At 34.7% G+C, this 12,991-nt stretch overlaps 1 protein-coding gene across 1 annotated transcript; it reads right to left on the bottom strand.

Moving 5' to 3' along the window:
* Window positions 1–3,009: 3,009 nt before the first annotated feature.
* LOC124450925 lies at window positions 3,010–8,267 on the bottom strand. Its single transcript, XM_047001576.1, has 3 exons — window positions 7,706–8,267; window positions 3,824–4,050; window positions 3,010–3,511 (listed from the first exon to the last, which is right to left on the bottom strand). Exons 1-3 carry the CDS (start codon window positions 8,222–8,224, stop codon window positions 3,220–3,222), a joined length of 1,038 nt encoding a protein of 345 aa, XP_046857532.1. The 5' UTR covers window positions 8,225–8,267; the 3' UTR covers window positions 3,010–3,219.
* Window positions 8,268–12,991: the final 4,724 nt, after the last annotated feature.

The following is a 12,991-nucleotide window of genomic DNA, read 5'->3' as shown; positions in this document are numbered from 1 at the left end:
AAGTTAATCAAAATCTACTTCCCACTAACTGAAAGGTTTTAAAAACCCTAATTACTTATTTTCTGCTCATTGGACGGGAAAGTAATTGCATATATTTTATTGCGTCATCATAATTTTTACCGAGGTTCCGGGTGTTTTTGGCAAATGCCCAGGGGTTATGAGCAGGTTCAAGGGGCTCCGGGGGCTCCTAATTTTATAGACAGTCTTCTCTTTAATCTCATTTTATTTTTCCTGAAAATCTTAAAATTTAAGAATATTTGTCAATTCATACAAAATTTCATTTGATTAGAGATTGTGCATATATGGTAGTTTTCTTGGTAATTATTGATTTTATGCAAATTTTCTCTTCTGTGACCATCCCTAAAAGTAAACCTTTTAGACATGTTAAACACTTCAGAAAGGTTATTTCGTTTTTTTCTGAAGTTACTCTTGTCCCGAATCGAAGAATTGGCACATATACCATGATGTTTATCATGTTCATTTTACCCAAAAATAGTTGAGATTTATTTCGGTAAATGAAGTGCATGCAAACACTTATACGTGTCCTTGACTAAAGTTATTGCTATATCTCTCAAGCAGGGGCGGATCTAGAGTATGTCAAATCCGTCGCGCGACTGATGTTTGAAATTCAAAAATTACCTATTCATATTAATTAAAAATTCATTAATTATTCTTACTTTATTATCGCATTTACTTCGTGATAAAAATCCAGCTTTATTTATTATTGAAAACTAATGACTAATCCAATGAATATCTCCTTGGTAACCAGATCAGTTGAATTTTAAATGACCTGGAATAACCGACTGATAAGCGGGGTGGCTTGACTGGTTCGACGGATAAAGGAGTCTATAAACGCTAAAAACGCTTAAGTCATTGGTCAATAGCCAGATCAGTGGACTATCTGGAATAATCTCGACCGATAAGCGGGGTGGCCGGACCTATAAGGGAGTCCAATTGCTATCTTACAATTGGTTCATTTGAATTTTTGTCTTACTGTGATTGGTTTGACCGATTTCGACTGATAGCCAACTGAACTAACATAGTCAAGCTCACTGTCTGAATTGAATGTTTCATCTTTTCATAGTAGTTTTCTAAAGCATGATAGAAACTAAACTCCAATCAGATGGAATTTATGGAAATCTTTACAAATTCATATATTGACATGAATGCTGCTTTCCAAACTGGGAATTTTTTCAAGACGACGAAAAATTTGTGGATGAATTGTAAATGCTTGGCAAAGACGATCTCGCGAGCGACATTTCAGTCATTGATGTTCAAAAGGAAGCCAACATTGATTTGAGTTTTATCAGCAGAAATTTGCATCCAAAATCGTAAGTAAAGGACAACTGTAATGTATGCATGAATGTAATATATCAAAGTCAATTTATGCGAGTGTGTGATGCGATTTATGTCAATATGGCGTATGGTTAGCAGATTGATGCTTCTAAAATTGTTGTTGCCGAAGGACTTTTAGCTATGATTTCTTTAGTTCTTGGGGAATCGTGACCGTTATATGGCAGCGAAATCCTACATTCCTGCAAATATATTTCAATGGACAAAAAATCTGTAGCCATAAAGCGCCATACTATTATTTACTTTATCATAAACAAATGTTTGGGGCTTTTCAGTTTATGATCATTGATCATTCAATCATTAGACAGTTATACTACATATTGTTTAAGATTTGAGAAAACTATATTGATTACATGAGAAGCTGTTTACTATAACCTGTGATTTTGAGTCTTCTGATCCATGAAGCTTTTATTTTGACAATTTGACTGGAATGGTATTAAACCTTAGTATTTCACATACATGAAATGTTGTCCCATGTCACATATTGTCCCCTTTTCTAACTGAACAACTCATGTAGAGATGTAAAGGGGTGTTAATCTACGGCTCATACCAGATTGTTTGCCATAAATCCCAAAGGGTTATTGATGTATGAAAAGCATTTTCTATAAAGTAAAAATGTCTTCCTATGTTTGCAGATAAACCTTGAAATTTGGCAAAACAGCAAAGTATTTTTCATGATCACTAGGTAATTTTTCTGATGATCATTATAATTTTTAAACTAAATTATTTCAGATTTACATTTAAACGAGCTTTGATCATATGAAAAGATATTTATCATAACCAGTAAGCATGACACATGAACCAATTTTAACATTCATGTAATTATATAATTAAAGACATGTTGGTTACATTCTGTTTGTATTTGATAATACAATGCCACTAGTGATTGCTATATAGCACACCTTGCAGAAGGTAATAGTCAAGTGAAATGCCTAATAAACATTTATGGCATTAAGCTGTCCTTAACTGCAAATTTTCACTCTGATAATTTTGCTTAATCTTTGGCAGAAAAAATTTTGAGTTTTTTCTCAAAAGGTAAATTTGCTGGCACTGATGTGGAGATAGTTACAATAAACTTGCATGGTTTGAAGTCTGAGCTTTTCTATATCTATGAACTGTCACTTTTAGTACCAAATTTCTAACTTAACTCATTACATAGAGGTTTGAATGGGGGTCTCTAGGGGGGTCTATGCCCTAGTATAAGTAGCGCTAGTTAACGTAAGCAAAATGTGTTGTTTTTACGCAAAAACGATTTTACACAAAATACATTTTTGATTGTTCTAAAACGCTGAAAATGACATTTTTAAGGCTCTGAAATTCAAAATTTCTCAAGGGTGAATGCCTCAGACCCCCCCAGGTGCGGAGCGCCTACGACGTTTTATGACTGATGTTTGAAAAATCCTAGATCCGCCCCTGCTCTCAAGCTGTTTTTAGCAGTTTTATATACTTCTTCATAAATACTGAAGTACTTTACCTTTTAAGCTGTATGAAAAAATGTTTATAACTAAGCATAAAGATTGATGTGATTCGCATCTTGTTGTTCATAAACTTTTGCTACGTATTCATTCAATGTCCAATTTAATGTACAAGGATTTATACTTTTTACGGACACACATTTTCACTTGGCACAAAGAGACATCAATATTCTTACTCTTATTTTTGTTATTATAAGTGCATTTAAGAGGTGAAAACAACAAAACCAATCATCAAAAAGAAGAATCTTGCAAAATAGCTAATAACTGTAAAAATTATAAAATCTTGCAAATATAATTCAATCTAACACCAAGTATTACTATACTGCATCAACTATATGTGAAGTTTTTCGGATTATATATAAATATAAAAAACGTTTGATTCATCTCAAGCTCAAGCAATTAAAAGCATATTCATAAGTGCAAAAAAGACGATGGGCAAGATTCCAATGGCTTTGTGCTCTCTGTTTCCAGTACTTGTTGGTGTGTTTCTTGTAGCACTTGGTTTTGGTTTATCTTCACTTTTTTTTGTAGGTGATTTCTTGTAACTCCGTGGAGGCTCAGGTCTCAAGTCGGACGAGGGCGCAGCAAAAGTGTCACAATTCGTTTTAAGTTGATTTCTCAAAGTATTCAAAACATTCCAAGCACTAGTCGATTTTGACAATCTTCTGAATGGTTCGTCGACACTGCAAAAGATATCATTTAAATAAAGTGTGCAATACTATATGGCAATATGCGTGTACAACGAGCCGTGAATAACGCAATACAGTTTTTTATGCACAACATAATTACGTTAATCATAATCAAAAATTGTTGTTGTAAGCAGCATAAAAATTTATTTAATATCTTGTAACGTTTCCCAGTCAACAAGTCCCAGATTTCCTGAAACAATTAATGCTATATGATATGTATACTGAGTAGATCGAACTTCGAATGATAATGGATGGAAAATTTTGTTAATGCATGACAAACGTACAAAAATAGTTTTCATAACTTACCAGTCACTGATAACCTGATGACAATCATCTCTATCCATTTTTACCAAGAGCTCAGTTTCATTTGCTGAGCAATAAATTGCTGAACAATCAATTTCAGTTATTTGTGACACACATGAATCTGAATAAATCCTTCTACCATCACGGTATCGCTGATTACGAAGACGTCTCAAAGCTGGCTGGAGTCTTACAGAAGTTGTTTGATATTCTTCAAGGAGCCACGACGTCATCTGGAAGTAAATTTAAAATATGATTATGGATATCCTTCGTAAATAATGAAGACAAATTTTTAAATGTTGAGTTTAGATATCATCTAAGTCTTTATCATCAACTGAACTATTTATGAGATGGGATCGTGACCGATGTATCATAACAACCTAAACAGAGGCAAATTGTCGGCTATGGCTGCTTCACCTACTGTCCAATTTTATCTAAAGACATAGTCATTTTTTGTTGAAATATTATCAATGTTTTACTCTTTTTGTTCACTAACGCTATCCGTGATTTCTAAGTAAAATGACGGAAATTAGAAATAAAACAAGACCCTAGGCAAGCGTTTACTCTAGCTAAAGAAGTGTTTTTTGCGAATGCTTTCAGTGGGTAGAAGATCATTAAAATGGGAATCGGGTTCCGCTAGTCAAGCGTGCAACAAAACATTACGAATTATTTAAATGCACTAGATTACTCATGGGAACGAAATGCGGCCTGAAACAGTTTATCCGTTTTGAAGAATGTGAATTGTTATCTAGTAATATATTGTCGTACGGCAAATCAATCACCCCATTGACCTTTACTGCACATATTCTCATAATTTTTGTAACAATAACATGTAAATCTTTTTCTCTCATTTTAAACTTTCTCATAAATATCTGTTGCATTTTCGGCAAAAGCACTTAGTGTTTGACTTTTCCAGTATGTACCTTTTTTTCAACAGTAGAAAACCATACAGAGTAAAAACACAAGACTGGAGAAAGCTGTTCAAAATCTATTTTGTTATCTGATATCTAATTTTTCATTTTTGGCTGTCTGAATTTTGTCATCAATTGCAACTTTGAACTTAAATTTAATGCGTGCATTTCAGAACACATGTCACACTAAATTTTAATGCCCCTTAGGTCAAATGAAACAGCAGGATTGTATATATTTTCAGAATATTTTACAATTAAGGCTTACAACTGAATTTATTTCTAACACTGAGCTACTTTTACCATTATTGGCCATGCCAAATGGCAAATGGATTCCTTGAAAGAAAATCAAACACCTTTAAAATTTAATTGAATTTATATAAACAGCCACTACATTAGATAGACAAGGAATTTTTTTCTATCCATTAAACTGACTAAAGATCTGAATCTTGCGCGAATTTACTACATGATTTAATCATCATTTAGAAAATTTAATATGCATGATTTACTGTTGGTTTCATTGAGTCAATCCTGCAATATTTCTGGTGCGGGGACCAGAAATTGTTTCAAAAGAAATTAGCCAGGCATAGCAGAATGTATGAATATGCTCCCCTCAAAAGTTAATACAGGATTGACGCTAATGGTTGGTTAATTTGTTCTACTTTTATGCATATGCCGGTTTTTTTTCATCAAAATTACGACCCAATTTCAAAATTTCTTTTTTCCGCGAAGACCTTAAATTTGTTTAACTAGACTTAGACATGGTTCTCCTTGCACTTTCGATACATATAAACAAAACAACTGTTTCTTTCCTTATTAGAAAATGTCATGCATTTTTAGCGTATTTGCATGATTCACTTCATCTTCCGTAGTGCATCTCGAATTGCTCAATTCTGATAGTATTACCTTTGATAGTTTTATACATGCTCGTGGTTAATAATTTGAACTGCATGAGTTAGATCAAGCACAAAAACTATGAGCACAAAGGCAGTGACTGGGATTTAGAGTACCTCAAAATAAACTACTAAGTCGCATTTTGGCGAATATCTACATTTCTAAACACCTTAGAGGTAAATTCATAGGCAAAACTATATTCTTTAGAAATTAAAAACCAATAGTGTTTTTCTGAATGTAATTTGAATTTAAAATTGAGGAGATATGATTTATTTTGAGGTACTTTGGATCCGCCACTTTACAGAGGATTCGTTGTGTTCGAGCTTATAGAAAATGTACACAATCGTTTAGTTCTGACCAAGTACGTTCACAAAGCGTTCATTCACAATGGGAGATAAAGTACGTACAAAAAATCAGTGAGCCGTTAGTACGAAAAAGCTTGAAATTGAATGAGCTACTTAACGCCAATGTGATGATCTAAAAGGAATCACATGCGAGTGATGTGAGCACGAATTGTTTTCGTTGGCAAAAAGTTAAAGTGGCTGCGTGTGTGATTATGACTTGCGGGAAAAAAAACTAGGACAGAACTTAAGTCGCTTTAACTCGAGCATTCAGCATGGTTAACTTGAAACCCAACCTACTTTAAATAACCCTAAGTATTCAAGGATCTATTACGCTGAAATTGGAAACTACCGTGTGTTTGCTCGGAATTCTTGTGGTGCCAATCGACGTGTTTATACTTCTACAACTGAATGTGACGGATTTTAGTGAAGGCAATAAATAGCTTACAACTTTTGTAATCTAGGTAAAATCACACCAGCTACTTTCATTCAAATTTGTGATCTGATCTATAGAAATTTTGAATTTTTAATTTTTAGAAAGTTACCTGCTTCGTAATTAAAGTGTAACGTAAGTTTAATTGGAGGAAACAATTATATAATACAAAAATTGTCCAGACAAATTTCAATGCCCTCTTCCTATAATTTTGACTGTCCTTTTAAGCACCCCGTGCAATTTTATAACCGTTCCGGCACCCTGTATATTTCGTACAAACCATAAAGAAAGGAAGGGCGGATCTAGAGTATGTCAAATCCGTCGCGCGACTGATGTTTGAAATTCAAAAATTACCTATTCATATTAATTAAAAATTCATTATTTATTCTGCTTTATTACTTCGTGATAAAAATCCAGCTTTATTTATTATTGAAAACTAATGACTAATCCAATGAATATCTCGTTGGTAACCAGATCAGTAGAATTTTAATTGACCTGGAATAACCGACTGATAAGCGGGCTGGCTTGACTGGTTCAAATGGAAATCTTTTACAAATTCATACATTGACATGAATGCTGCTGTCGAAACTGTGAATTTTTTCAAGAGGGTAAAAAATATATGGATAAATTGTAAATGCTTGGCAATGACGATCTCGCGAGCGACATTTCAGTCATTGATGTTCAAAAGAAAGCCAGCATTGTTTTGAGCTTTATCAGCAGAAATTTACATCCAAAATCGTAAGTAAAGGACAAGTGAAGTGTATGTAAGTTTGTTTGGAGGAAAGAATTATATAATACAAAATTATTGTCCAGACAAATTTCAATGCCCTTTTTCTATATTTTTGACTGTCCTTTTACGCACCCCCGTGCATTTTTATAACCGTTCCGGTGCCCTGTAAATTTCGAACAAATCATGAGAAAAGGGAGTTAGCATTGATGACGTGTTACTGACTCACTGCATATAATAGAACATGATATGAAGGTTAACGTAATAGAAATCATAATAATTCACTGAACATACGGTTTCCATCAACCTAATTGAGCGTGCGTCCGGATAATTTACTTACAGTCAAAAATTACGATTCGATTAGAAGAGCACAAGATTAATTCAACATTTGAGATGATCGAGGATTTTTCTTTTTTAAGACAAATGTATTTCAGAGCCTTTATTAATCAACATGAGACTTCATATATGGGACTTCTAATATAAATAACTCATGACAATACTTTTTATTATATCAAAATATCCTATCAAAAATTTAAGGGTTGATCAGAAATCATTTATTTTTAATATATAATTATGTTGACGTACCTTATACTTTGGCTGCGGACAAGCACCACTGATGGGTGCAGTATTCGCAACACACTGATCGTTTGAATGTCTGCCTTTTTTAAGAATCTTGCAGAATTTTCGGTTCTTCAAATCATTTACAAGATCTGAAGGACAACGAGAGTAAACTTTGTTACACAGCCTTGTAACATCACCATAATCTCGACTGTAATCGCTTTCTGAACATCTTGGGGTCCATTGTGAGCATAAGGCTTTTTTAACAGCATTTCTGCACAAATATGAAATGCCAAGTTGAGCGTAGTAATTGAGTGCATGTGAAACGATCTTGTTCTTCTGTGTGTAAACTTTGGCGATGTATGGATTCAATTTCCAGTTTAATGTACAAGGACTTTCACTTTGTACGAACACACATCCTTCTCTTTTTGAAAATACGTAAAGTTTTCCTTCTGGTGCTTTTCGTTTTATGATGTTGCACAAGGAGAAATTAATAAGTAAGGACTGGAGAAGAAGAAATGAAATGATCTCTTTACAATATGCCATCGTTTTTCATTCAAGTATAAACATATCAAACTGATAAACTCTGTGCTGACAAAAGATATGTCGCTCTAAACGAGTCTCAAGCTGTTCGGGTGTAGTATTTCACAAAAAATTACTGGTTTTTCGCATCTTGTGCTTTGGTAAAACCTTTATCAATCAATCTTAATTTAAGCTCGCAATTATGCACAATTGATGAGGATTGTAAGATAATGGCGTTTAAAAACAGAAAAACAACAAAATAACCTGCGATTTGGATGCCTAGCGTTCTTGTACGGTCTCGCCAAATTGCCCCAAGCTTTGTAAGATTGAACAGCATGTGCCATAATTTAACCCTATGCAAGCCAACTGCTTTTTAGTTTTGTTGTTTATATTATCTCTAGTATTTTGGACAAAAGTGGGAAAGAGTTTCGTAAAAGAGTGGATGTGATGTTTTTTATGCCTCGTTTTATGTATCGTTGAAAGCCATTGTTCGTATTTTTAAGTTTATATGCTTTGTCGATTAGTGTGCGTATAAGTCCGGTTTTTTATGAAAGTGGTGTAAAACTAAAATACTTCATCAGAAGTCCTGTGTATGTTGGTCTGTGATATGTAGATGTTGTACAGCTGTCATGGGATTTTGTTAGTAAAATGTCAAGAAATGGCAGTAATTAATGCTTGATATTTGGTTATGTTCATTAGCTCTCCTTCATTATTGAACAACTTGGTTCTTAGCTCAACGGGAGTTGCAACAGGTTTGCAGTCTTGCATTCCAAATCTCTTCAATAAATTCGTCAAATACTTTGATTGATGAAGTCGCATCTGTTTCTTTCCCTTTCTCGTTGAATTTGAATGCCAAGACAGAAATGAATTTCACCTAGATCTTTCATTTCTAAGCATTTTTTTAAAATACCTTTCTCCCCTTCTAGCATTTCTTATTACTTGCATGAATCAAATCATCGACGTATAACGCTAAAAGCATGATATTATCTCCCTTTCTTTTAATGTACAGGCACGGATCAGAATTGGATTGAACGTAACCGGATTTTTTAAGAACTGATCAATGGTATCAAAGCAGCATCTCGAAGATTGCTTCAAGCCGTATATGCTTTTGTTTAATTTACAGACATTCTGTTCTTGTCCCTTTTTCTCATATTCTTCAGGTTGCTTCAAATATATATTTCTCCTTTAAGTTCACCGTTCCGAAATGCCGTCGACACATCCATTTGGTGTACGTCCAAATCTAACTGATTAGCAATTGCCAAGAGAGAGCGAATGGATGTATATTTCGCTACTGGAGAAAATGTTTCTTCATAATCCAAACCATATTCTATTAAGTATCCTTTAGCAACTAATCCAGCTTTATTTCGTTCAATTGAGAAATCTGCTTTGTACTTTCCTTTGAATATCCATCTAGAATCAATGGCTTTACGATCTTTATGCAAATCAACCAATGTCCAAGTATTGTTTTTTATGTGGGAAGAATATTCACTGTCCATTGCTTGTTTCCATTTCGCCTTAACTGGGCTATGAAAAGCTTCATTACTGTTGAGTGGTTCATCGTGACGGATAGATTCCTCATCAATGCTAGCGACATTGTTCTGCCACCAATTACCTGTGATCACCACACCATGTCTATCAGGTGATTTGTGTATTCGTGCTGATCGTCGTGGTTGTTGTTGTTCATCTATCTTACTATTGTTGGAAATATTTAACTATAACCTTTACTTGTGAGGCTGTACCCTACAAATGTGCATTTCTTGGTTTTGGAGTCCCATTTCTTCCTTGTTTCCTTAGGAACGTGCATGTAAGGTGTGCAGCCAAAATTTCTCAGATGCGAAACATCAGGTTTTTTAGAGTGGAAACATGCGTAAGGTGTAATTCCGTTCACGGATACAATAGGACTTCGATTTCTTAAGATGACTGCAGTATGAACTGCTTCAGCCCAAAATTTTTGGTAGTTTTGCGTTGTTCAGCATAGATCGTGCAGCATCTTGAATGGTTCTGTTCATTCTTTCGGAAACTCCGTTCTGCTGTGGCATTCTTGAAACACTAAACTGATGCTGAATTCCCTTATCCTTTAGATATTTTTCAAACTTCTGACAAGATTACTCACCACCGTTGTCTGATTGAAGTACTTTAATTTTCTTGTTAGTGAGATTGGTCACCATTGCTTCAAACTCTTTAAATTTCTCAAAAGCTTCATCCTTACTCTTCATAAAGTAGACCGTTGTGTAGCTTGATTTATCATCAATAAATGTTATGAAATATTTATTTCCACCAAGACTTGTTTCTTCCAGCGGTCCACAAACATCGCTATGGACAAGATCAAGTATATCCTTAGCACGCTTTGCAGGTTATCGAGGAAAGGATGTTCGTATCTGCTTTCCTTGTGCACATCCTTCACAAACTTCAAGGTGATCATCTGATTGAAAATTAAGACCTTTAACCAATTTTTGATCTCGAAGTAGACGTAAATTCTTCAGACATAGATGGCCATACCGTTGATGCCATATTTCTTCGCTAGTATCACTTGTAGCAACATTCGCATGATTCGAATCATCCTGTTCTTCTTGAACATCAAGAACATACAGGTTATTTATCGTTATTCTTGATCTGATATAGTTCCATTTTGATCAAGTAGCAAGCAAGTATGTCGATTAAATTCAACTGAGTATCCTCGTTTTGCCGTAGCACTAACTGAGAAGAGACTTTTCCTAAATCTGGAACTTATATATAAGACATCAACCAATCTTTTTGGTTTATACTTCTTCTTAGACTTAATCTCAATGTGTACAATTCCTTTTCTCAGTGCTTGAACTATTCTGTCATCTCCTAGCTTTACCTTTTCAGGGGATTTGAATGGGATGAAATCAACCATGATGTCCTTATTGTATGACATATGAGATAATACACCTGAATCAATGTACCACGCAGATTCTTTGCTATCTATAAACAATGATGAATTCCAAACTGTGGCTCCGTAGGATGCTGCTTCCCTTTTATTTCTATTGTTACCCAATGTCCAGGTAACCCACAATTGTGGCATTTACCTTTTTTTTCGAATTTGGTATTCTTTACTTTTTCATTTTTGGACTTTTGACATAGTAGTGCTTTCTCACCAATATCCTTACTTTCGTTGGATTTTTTACGTTTCTGTTCTTCATGAAGAAGTCTTGCAGTAACGAATTCTAATGATAAGTCATCTGCACTAGATTCCAATGCTGTTATTAAGCCACTGTACGAATCAGGTAAACTATAAAGGAGTGTCGCCACTTGATCCTCCTCAGAAACAGACGCACCCAATGCTCCTATTTGACTTGCAATATCCTTCATCTTGTTGAGATGTTCGGTCATGGAATCATCAGGACCCATATTTGTAGTAAAGTATTTCTTTCGCAAGAATAACTTACTGCTCAAAGATTTGACTTCATAATGATTTTCTAATTTCGCCCAAGCATCTTTTGCAGCACACGCTGATCAAACGAGAGATAGCTGTTCATCGCCGAGAGACAAACATATTTTTGCAAATGCCTTTCTTTCCCGCCTTTGATATTGTCAACGTTGAGTATAAGTAGTTCATTCTTTCATTCACAATTAGGTTCTACCTTATCGCCAATAACTATTTGCCAGAGATCCTTCTCTTCAATTATCATCTACACCTTAAACTTCCAAAGGTGAAATTTCTGGCCATCAAGCTTTTCGATTCGTGTAAATGCTTCGTCATTTTCCGAAGTCGCCATATACTATATTTCGCACTTATGTAAGTTATATTCTCATAAAATCGTGATATCTCATATACTTTCCGTATTTGCTGTCATCAACAGAAACTCAAACGCTCCTGGGCCCATAACTTGTTAAATTATTCGTGATTGGGCAATAACATTCGGATTGTACGTGAAATATTTTTATTTTATTGTGGAACAAATAAGAAGTTAAGAATCTGCGAACAATGATATTACAATAACAAGCTCTGAATACCACTTAATCTGACATGTGTCATATCTACCTAATTATGCATGCAATGCTAATACAATGTCTTTTCGTTTGATGTTCATATCTTATCACAGAACTCTACTATTCACAATCTATCATCACACCAATTAAAAGACAAAGAACTAGAACTCCTGAAAAATGGCCTTGGGTTCAGCATTAAACCAATACGACTCAATTCAACCGACATTCTGGCAACGTTTGAAAAATCCACCAAACTATAAAACACAACATTCGCAATCAAAAAGACTACACGCATCTAAAACAGAGCTGGCACACATCGCTCACTCGTACATCTCATCTTATCATCCGACACCAGCTGACTTCAAAAAACATCACATCCTTAAAACATTCGCAATAATCCAAACATTATCATTCTCAAACCGGACAAAGGCAACGGCGTAATCGTGGATCGTCAAATGTATCGTAATTCCTGCCTTAAAATCATTAACAATACAGCAGAGTTTTCCCCACTCAAAGAAGACGTCACACTATGAAATCTTCTCCTGAGGTTCTCAACCCTCACGCCTCTGTGGCTTACCGAAACTCCACACGAAACGAAAACCAGAACAATCGCCTCTACTACGACCGATAGTTTCAACTTCTTGTCACAAATTCTTCATCTCCTACGACGTTGAAAGCTTTTTTACTAACATACCACTTACTGAAACCATCAACCTAGCAATTGACGTAATATTCACTTACGACCCCAGGTTCAGTATAAAAAGGACAGACCTCACACAACTGTTTTTAATAGCAACAGCACAGACGCAATTTTTTATTTAATGGAAATTTTATGAT

Source organism: Xenia sp. Carnegie-2017, unplaced genomic scaffold (genome assembly GCF_021976095.1).
Source record: "Xenia sp. Carnegie-2017 unplaced genomic scaffold, XeniaSp_v1 HiC_scaffold_24, whole genome shotgun sequence".
NCBI lineage: Eukaryota > Metazoa > Cnidaria > Anthozoa > Malacalcyonacea > Xeniidae > Xenia > Xenia sp. Carnegie-2017.
Note: the sequence above shows the minus strand (reverse complement) of the source record. Positions and strands in the feature narration are given on the sequence as shown.